At 42.4% G+C, this 9,632-nt stretch overlaps 1 protein-coding gene across 10 annotated transcripts in view; it reads left to right on the top strand.

The window, feature by feature from the left end:
- The first annotated feature begins 265 nt into the window (after positions 1 to 265).
- DLG1 (discs large MAGUK scaffold protein 1) overlaps positions 266 to 9,632 on the top strand; it is a 140,958-nt gene continuing 131,591 nt past the window's right edge. For all 10 annotated transcript variants that reach the window (XM_066557030.1, XM_066557028.1, XM_066557026.1 and 7 more), the window contains exons 1-2: positions 266 to 321; positions 582 to 713. In XM_066557030.1, coding sequence (XP_066413127.1) covers positions 303 to 321; positions 582 to 713 — 151 coding nt within the window. In that variant the 5' untranslated portion in view covers positions 266 to 302. The remainder of the gene's footprint in view (positions 322 to 581; positions 714 to 9,632) is intronic.

The following is a 9,632-nucleotide window of genomic DNA, read 5'->3' as shown; positions in this document are numbered from 1 at the left end:
GCCCCGTCCGGCCCGGCTCCGGTCCGCCGCGCCGCCTGCACCGCGCTGTCCCGCCCGCCCGGTCCGGCCCGGCGCCGCCCGGCCCGGCTTGCCCCGCGTCGCCCCGAGGCGCCGCGGCGGCGCCGGCGGGAGCCCCGCGCGGAGCCGCTCGCTCGCCGGGCGGTGGGGTCGGTCCGGCGGGGCGGCCGCCGCCCCCCCGCGCCCGGCCGGCAGGGGGCGCCGCCCCCCGCGCTGCCCCGGGCCGCGCTCCCGGCCCGCGCGGCGGAGCCCCGGGGCAGCCCCGGGCGGGGGCGCGGGGCGCGATGCCCGTCAGGAAGCAAGGTGAGCGCCGCACGGCCGGGAACGGAGCCGCCGGGGCTGCCGGCTGACAGCCGCCGCCGCCGCGGCTGGACGGGCGGGGGGGCGGCCGGCGGGAGCCGCGGGGCCGCGGGCGCGCCGAGGGCACCGTCCCGCCCGCGCTCTCCCGGCTGCGAACAAAGGAGCCGCCGCGCCGGGGCGGTCCCGGCCCCGGGGGCTTGTTGCATCCCCGGTGCTGTGCCCGGTGCGCCCCGGTCAGTCGTGTGTCTGCTCTCCGCTTGCAGATACCCAGCGAGCCCTGCGCCTCCTGGAGGAATACCGCTCCAAGCTGAGCCAGGCAGAGGATCGGCAGCTGCGGAACTCCATCGAGCGTGTCATCAGCATCTTCCAAAGTAACCTTTTCCAGGCTTTGATAGGTAAAGCTCGGCTCCTTTCAGTTTGTGCGCGAGCCGGTCGGGTCTTGCCGATGCTGTCACTTGTGGTGCTAAGGGCAAAAGGTGTTTTACCCGTGAGTTAGAAGCCATGTGCTTCTTGTCGTTGTGTTTTTGTTTTGCATAGTAACACACGTGTTGTTACAGATCAACAGTTCACTTGTTACACGTACTTTCTTTATTTGAGGCTATTAACTGGTCCAAACTGCTTAAAACTGTGGAATAGTTTTTAGTTGTGACACGTTGTCCTGGATTTCTTTAGATTGTTTTTCCGTGCATCTTTGTTCACCTGATAAATTTCTAAGGAGGGTGGGGTTTTTTTCTGTCTGTATGTAACAGGTTAGTGAATTACTTGAAATGTGTTTAGTATAAGGAATCAGGCAATTCCTGTTGAAGAGTCTCTACAAACATCACAAAGTGTATAACTCAAGTGCAGATTTAACCTAAAGTAAATGAGAAGAAGCCTCTAATGCTTCAGGGAGTACTACAGTCATCTCTTCTCCTTTGTTGCATTTTAAAGTATAGTGAAAGCACTATTAAATCTCAGATTATAGTCCTTATAGTGCTTGACTTGATATGTTCCCATAAGTTCTTAGAAGCACTTGCATGTAATTTTGAATTTCCTGCCAGTCTGTTTGGAAAAAAACCCCTGAGCATAAATAGAACTTGCAGAATCCTGTCTTTATTTGGAAACTTCTGCAGAGCAACAGTGAGAAGTGGTTTCTTCTTGATTGATTGTCACTATCTTTATGACAGCTACTGTTAGTTTACCCTCAAGAATAAAATTTGTTCTGCATCCTTGTCTTTTAATAGTAACCAGTGTCTGAATTGGACTAATGGCAAACATTGTAGCTATATTTGTTACTGCACTTACTACATGGTTACTGTGCCAGGGTGCACATCTTCCTTCACAGGGCTGCAGCTTCTTTGAACCTCTGTTGTGGTGAAAGCATGGGGACTGGTAAAACATAAACATGCTGAACGCTTTCTTCTGGAGTATTTATTTCATCTTGTGTAGATTTTCAAAGACAGTAGTTGTGCTGGTTTCTTTTCTTAACATGTGACTATATGAAGGGTAGTTGTGCAAATAGGTCACTTAAAAGACTTTTCCTTATGGGAAGTCTGCATTTCCCTTTACTACATAGCTGATGCTGATCAACTCCATGATGAAAAGCTAAACATAATCCTTGTGGGACACGTGTAGACAGATTCACTCTGGCAGATCAGAATGCTGAAATCTTGTGTCAAATATTTAATGTACAGCAGCAGCACTTTTTATTTTCACCCAGAAAACTTCAGTGTTGACTGCCATTTTTCTTGTTCTGAGAGTGTGTATGTGTGAGTTCTTTATTTTAAAACTCTACAAGGTCCATGCAGTACTCTGTTTTCTCCCCTTCATTGAAAAGATACCAATCTGTTAGCCTTTGATATTCAAACTGCAAGATGTAGTTTCTCCTCAAATCCCTGTATGAATCTTCATTGTTTATAACTCTACACCTAGTAGTGTAGAGGACTTGAAGCAGCAGGCAGCCTCCTGTCTGCTGGCTTTGTTCTGCAAGAGCAGAAAGGAGGAGTGGGTTGTTGCCTGGCTGGGCTGTGTGACCTGTTTTCTGGGCTTGTAAGAAGCTGCACTTTGCAACCACAGGACCCTTGTTCTTGTTGAGTTCAATTCATCTGTGCATGCACACCAGGTGCTTCTTGGGCATGTTGCATTCACTTTGCATTTCCTGGGTCCCTGTATGATGGTTTATTAGGTTGCATACATATGTTCCCAAACCATCTGGCAGAAGGCTGGTACTTGCCAAGCCATTTATGCTGTCAACTTGGGTCTTTCTCCTTTAACCTGCTACTTTCTGTGCAAATGTCAGGGGGGTTCTTGTTCCTGGCAGGCTGCTCCTGGCTGCTGTTTTCCTGCTTTCTTTTATGGTGTGATTGCTGCAGGAGGGGCTTAAGGGGTGGGGAGACTCCCTGGAAAGATGTGATCTGGAGCATGGCTGCAGTTACTGGGAAGGCCTGGAGCTGGCTCCTGCTTCTCTTGTTTCCATGAAGATCTGGGAGCAGGCTGGATGAAGTGTTCAGTTGTGCTGGGGGTTAGACTTACCTGGAATTCTCTCTTGGTCATTGCTTTATGGCTGAATTTGAAGTGTGCATTTTATAGAAGTTGTGATGTGCTCCCAACTGAAATAGCCAGTGCTGTTCTGGCAGCAAGTTTCAGGCTCAGCTATACCAAGTTACTGCTCTTATAGATGCTTCTTCCAGAAAGTGTTTTTACTTTTAGTTTCTGGTTTGGGTCCTTTTTTTTTTTTTAATTGAACAACCCTAAAAAAAATCCCCACCAAACTTCATCTATTTATTTTCTGCTTTTTCTGCCAAGTTACTGCACTATATCCAAGACTTGTTTGCCCATAGTAGGTAGGTTTGTGAAGGTTGTAGTCAGGATCTGCTGTCAACTTCATGTATCTTTTTTAGTATAATTTTTGACTTGGCAATCAAATGCTGTTCTTTCACGCAATAAATAGCATTATGCACAGAAATACATCTTTGAGTTTATAATGGAGGAAATTAAATATTCCTGAAAACTACAGATTTTAGCAGTGTTTCATGTTTTTAGATATTAAAAGGTTTTCATGATTAAAAGGGTTTTTTTAATGATGTCCATTTGGGTACTGAAGAGTAAGTAATATTAATTTTTAATTTGAAGCTTTATCTTACCATCTCCTTTTAGTCCTCTCAGTAAAGTTTTAGTTTAGCAATCTACAAGTTTGACCTTGTTCTTAAATTATGACTTTAAATGGTTTGAATTAGATCAGTAACCAGGCAGTGTGAACAGCCAGTGTCACTGGATCCACATTGCAAGTGTTACATTTTAAGTGATGTAACTGTAAGAACTTTGAATCTGTAACAAAAGTTGTAACCACATGTGACCTCCTTAAAACAGTCTCTGAAAAATTTTTATATTTTCTATCTTCCATAATGTGCTATTTTCCATTGCTTCAACCAACTATGTATAATAATGTCTAGAACTTTAATTAAATGAATACCAAGGGCCTGTAATTGAAATCAATTTGAGAATTGTGTCAGTTTCAAGTCAATTTCCTTTAGTACAGGCTCAAAAACGTGTGGTATCTTTTCTAGTTGTTGATTTCTTGTTTTCAGTTAAAACAGCTTGTTCCCAATATTCTGATCATTGGTGAGCCAAATTATGAAGAGACCCCATGGTTCTATAAATGGAAAATATCTTAGACTTATTTCACTTTGGTAAGGCATTTGATATTTCTCTTCAAATAGGGAGATAATTATTCTGCAGGTGAGTTTTCCTCTCAGCTTAGATACTCTTTTACCTTTTCAGAAGCTACAGGTTCTTGAAAAGGTACAGTTATATTTATCTTTTTGAAAATATAGGAAGAAAAACCCTTCCATGCAAAAGTAACACTTCTGACATAAAAACATATGAAGCAGACTTCTGTTTATACACATAATATTTTGCTTAATTAAGATCTGCTTTTAATGGGTGTCATGTTGAGGTTTACCATATTAAAATAGACTTCTAAAATTAAAAATATTACAGCTATAGCTAGAGACATAAGGTAGTTTGCTACTTCAGAAGCATTCATTTTCTTGACAAGAACTAACTCCATGTGCACTGGTGCCAGAAAAAGGGAATTCTAGCAGAGTCTCTACATATGCTGGTAATGCAGTTGGCTGTGCTACCCTTCTTGCCTAAAGTAGGGTGGTTCTCTGTCTATCTATCTAATCTATCTATCTAATTTTGTAACTGTGAATATACAGGCTTTTTGGTATAAAATGGCAAATCTGACCAGGGAAGGTTCAATGTGTTGAATTTTCTTGTGTAAGCAGTCTCAATTTTTTCACTTATAGTCCTTTTGCATGAAGACCTGCCTTGAAAATTGTGCTTATGTGCTGGCTCTTCCTAGCACTAAACATCCAGTGTAGGAAATTTTAAATTTAAAAAAATGTAGTTTTTTCAGTAATCCTTACTAAACCAAAGAGCAGCTTCTCCCAGTGAACATGAGGATACTTTTAACCATAGTTTGGATGAGCCTTATTAATTGAACAAAACATATTACAAATGCTGTTAATACATTTTTACACCTTAGAAAAGTAAGTCCTGTCTCTGAAAATTTTGAAAAAAGTTCATGATTCCATGAAAGCTCTTTGTTCATGTTTCTCAGCAGTGTGATTCAGACTGAAAATTCTAGGAATATAAAACTCAGTCTGCAGATTTCTCATCTCTGCCTACATTGGCTTTCTGAACTAAATTAGGAAAACAACCCTAGATTTTAGAATGAAGTAGATTGGATTGGATCAACACTCCTCAAAGCTGGTCCACTTTGGAGTGGACTGACCACATTCCTGCTGCCTGGAGTGTGGTCTCAGCTCACCTGTGTGTGGCAGCTCTGGAGCCCTTCTCACTCCTCACTAAGCCACCTTGGCGATATTTCCTCTACTTGCTGGCTAACTGGAAATCAAACACAGTTAAACACAAACTCCTCTTCTGAACTGAAACCAAAAGTACTTGCTTTTGGGGAAGCCTCAGTTAGAACTTCTATCTCAGCAGTATGTTAATAGAGCACGTGCCATGATGGCACAGTTAACTCTGCCAGTCAGCTCAGGCCTTCCCATTTCAGAGGTTACTGAAGCCTTAGAGCCTTTCAGACTCTGCTGAGTAAGATTTACATCAAGAATGCAGAAATTCTAGACAGTAAGTTGAGGATCTTGTTATAGTCAGTGAATATTGCTGGGGTTTATTATTATGTTTTTATTAGAGGAAGGTTTAGGGACAATTGGATCTTCTGTAACATTACATAGTACTGAAATTGCTGCAGGTGCTAAATAGGTTATTCTCACCTCAAAATCTTATCCTTGCTGCATTTTTGTGACTTTTTTCCCAGACTGCAGCTTCTGTGATACAATATCTTTATTCATGTTTGAAGCTGAAGCATCCATACAGTATAATCCTTGCAACTTTGAGATGTTCATCAACTTCTGGACAAGTTTCCTAAGGCTTATACTGTGGTTATGCTTGCTTTGGTCTCCTTTGAATACACAGAAGTTGGTCAGTTTGACAGAAATTTGACTTAGGGTTGTGTTTACAAAGGTTGTTAAGTTCTTGATTACTTTCATCCAGCTGGAGGGAGGATAAATATTTTAGTTGGTGTCCAGATGACTGGAATGTTAGTTCAGTCATTGTTAGTATGTTTCAGTGCAGTTTGTCTGAATGTCCCAGTCTTTGGAAGAACTTCATGTCTTACACTTCAAGAAACCTAATAATAAGTGAGGCAGTCTCATTGCTCCTCTTTTTAAAAATTTTTTTTAAGAATTACTTACTGTTTTGTATGTAGCTCAGTTTGATGGCTAGCTTGCTTTTTAAAGTTTTTTCCACCCTGTATTGCATGTGTGTGTGACAGGGCAATGTATTGAATTTTTGGGATTAGGTGCTGCTTTTGGTAGCCTAAAATAGCAAGTAAGTAGTAAGTTGAGTAGCTACTGGTATGCAGATAAATAGTATTGTGGCAAAAGTTTATCCTTGTGGTATTTCACTGACTGTGTATTCAGTGTTGAATTGCTGCACTGTAGAATATATCAATTGCAGTTTTCTCTTCCCAGGGTTACCATTGAAAGGATCTGCTGACAAAAAAACCCATTTTCAATAAATCTACTGTTCATCCAGCGGCTGAAAAGACAGTATAAATTTTGAATAATTGGTGTAGTTTCCAGGTTCTGGGAAAGTTTGCCCTCTGGCCTGTCCTTGCTTTATTTCCATGTTATTTCACCTCTTTTCCCTAGGTGTGCTGCTTACTCCTCCCCTGCTTCTGTCTGTGTTCCTGGATTTGCTCCTCATTTCCCTCATCATTTCCTTCAGTGCTGGGTACAGTGTAGGGGAAGGGGGAAAGCATGAGAGAGGATATTTGTCCTGATCTTAGTCCTGCTTCCATGGTGGTCCTAGCAGCAAGGGCAGAACACCTTGTTCAGCTCTGCAGCTGGAATGCCATGTGCCCCCTGTGCATCTGCTTTGCCTGTGTTTTGAGAGATGGAGCTTGTTTTGGTGCAGGGGGAAAGAATATTCAAGGAAACTGAACTGTAGCAGCTGACTAGGAGTCTCCTGGCACAGATGGTTTCCTGAATTATAACTAGGCCAAATTTGCAAGATTGTTAAAAGACTGCGGAAGGTGTAGGGCTGACACTAGAATAACCTCCTTAGCTTCATGTTCTTTCCCCAAGTTAGGGGAGGCTCTAGAGTTCTTTGGTAAAGCTTTTATAGGAATCTTGTCATGTGTGATATCTTCCCAGCCATGCCCTCAAAACAGCTGACTTATTTTGGCTTGAAATGAAAAAGTCAGCCTAAGACAGAGGAGCTGCAAGGACAGCATGTGAGCAAATTGTAAAAGCGCTGCGGCTTTAGGTGGTTTTCAGAAACTTGGGTTAAAATTTGGCTGCAGGAGACACACAAGTGTTAGTAGTGCTGGAGGAGATGCTGCTCTGTGGCACATCCAGCCTTGTGTTGCCACCACTGCCACGTAATTTCCTTGGAGCCTGAGCTTGCTGCAGGTAGAAGAAACCAGTGCTTGTGCAGTCTCATGTGAGGAAAGCTGTCCCCCTGTATGGAAGCTCAGCTTGAAGGGTTAAGTCAACTCATCCCAAAACTTGTTTGATTTTTTTTTAATACATTTATCTGGTGAGAAACATCATCAGTCCTATATACTGCCATTATCTAGGGGACATACTGCAAGCTTAATAGTGAGGTTTTTGTTGCCACTGAAAACAGTAGTAAATGCATTCCTTTAAGAAAAAATTACACTGTTCTAGTGGCTGCTGGTTTGCAACTGGTGTTGAGATATTTGGGGAGGGTGGACAGTTGGGAGTTCATTTTTAGTTTGGATACTTGTTTGTTTGGGGGGGTTGGGAGGTTCTTGGGGTTTTTTTTCTAGGCTTAGGCTGGTGACTAAGTGTGCATGAGGCAATATTAAATCAGAAAGTTTAGACAGCAGAATATTCTGTCAGCTTTCATCTGTGTGTCAGTTTTTCCTACTTTAATTCTGGACATAGAAGATGCTGTGGGTTTCTGAAGGAAAATTGGATAGAGGCAATGTGGAGCACTTTCTAAGGAAAGACTGGATGTGACACATGGTATAGTTGACATGGTGGTGTTAGGTCATAGATTGGACTTAATCTCAGAGTTCTTTTTACCAATTGATTCTGTGAAATTATGGTGAAAGAGGTGTTAGTAACCAAAGAGGAAAATATGAATGAGTAGTTTGGGAAGTATAAGTGGTCAGACTGGTAAAGAGTTGAATTTGTCTGAGTGTAAAAAGCAGCTAGAGGAATAAAAGCAAATAATTAGATAAGCACCAATTAATGAGAACTGGAAGTGAGAAGTGGAAAATAACATCTGGAATTTGAGTTAAGCAAAGAAGTGTGTGCAGAAAGGATGTTCAAAGGGTAGGACACACTTACTGAAGCTGCTGAAAGAGCTGGGGATCAGTAGCTGAGTGCTGCAGCTTGTGGCAAAGGATCTTGTGAAACAGAATGTGTAGTGAGAAAGCTGCACCATGAGTTGCTCCTCAAATTTTTAAGAGGTCTTGATTGTGTGCAGCAATCATCTTTTAAAGAAGAAACAGATCTCCAAACAGCCAACCCTGAAAGGGGCTTTACAGGGGTTGTGATGAGGCTGTTTTTCACTTCTCATAGTACAAATGCAAACATTTATTTTTGATCAGACACACACCATGACAACACAACCATTAAATACACAAAGAGAATGCTTACTTAACTGTGGTCATTGGCTTGGTAAATGGACATGAAGCTTTTCTTGGTCTTTGTATTTTTTTGTTGATCACTAATTATGCAGTTTTCGGGCTGAGCTTTACTTGTATTAAATGGATATTCTTAGCTTGACATAGCAGATGAAGTAAGCATGCATGATTGAGCCTTCCTTGGAGTTAGTAGGAGTTGCTTTATGACTGAAGAATGAAAGTCTGTAGTGTTGGCAGACTCCTTTGCCTGTTCTGACAGTGATCATGACTCTGTTTTGTCTATATATTCATTATGTTGGGCTGTTAAGAATTTGGCAGATACCATTTATCTCAAATTGCTCTGAACTGAAATAGCAGGTTGACCTTTGTTTTCGTTCTAGTAGTTTTAAGACTTAAGTTTTGAAGTGCTTTGGGTGCTTTGGCAGGAAGCCCTAAGAAATAAAGCTGTCTTTCTGTCCCCTCCTTGATTTAGAGAAGGACTTCATTTATAATGGGATTGCACCTTTTCCTGGACAACACACAGGTAGTCAAGTTCTTAACAAACCTATTTCTTCAAATATGGGTAACATCATAAACAAAACCAGGCATTTGCATGTGCTCCATTTAGATGAACAAATGTCTGAGAAGAGGCAGACCAATGAGAGATGACAAAGGAATTGCTTACATGGACTAAACAGAAATAGGTCAATTTCTAATGGAATTCATAAGCTCCTTCATTGCTTGCAAGTCTGAGGGAGGGCAGTGGCTTTGAGAGATTCTCCTGAACAAAGCTGGTATTGAAAAACTTTGTGTGGTAAAGACTGTATGGTGAGGCAGAGTTATCTAGTGTTTTGTTACCTTTGGCTGTAATGGTTTGTTCTGCTGTTGAAGAAAAGGAACACCTGTAGAGTGCAGGATTTACTAAGTAGCTGAAGCATGTAAAACCTGGCCATGCTGCCTGCCATGCAGAAGGACCTTGACAAACTGAGGAAATGGGAACCTCATGGAGTTCAAGAAGTAGAAATGCAGAGTCCAGCACCTGGCTAGGAACAATGCTATATACTAATACATACTGTGTGTCACCCAGGTGGAAAGCAGTGCTGCAAGAAGGGATGTGGCCGGCCTGGTGACAAAAAGTTGACCATGAACT

Source organism: Molothrus aeneus, chromosome 10 (assembly GCF_037042795.1).
Source record: "Molothrus aeneus isolate 106 chromosome 10, BPBGC_Maene_1.0, whole genome shotgun sequence".
Classification (NCBI taxonomy): domain Eukaryota; kingdom Metazoa; phylum Chordata; class Aves; order Passeriformes; family Icteridae; genus Molothrus; species Molothrus aeneus.
This window is presented reverse-complemented; position numbering and strand designations above follow the sequence as displayed.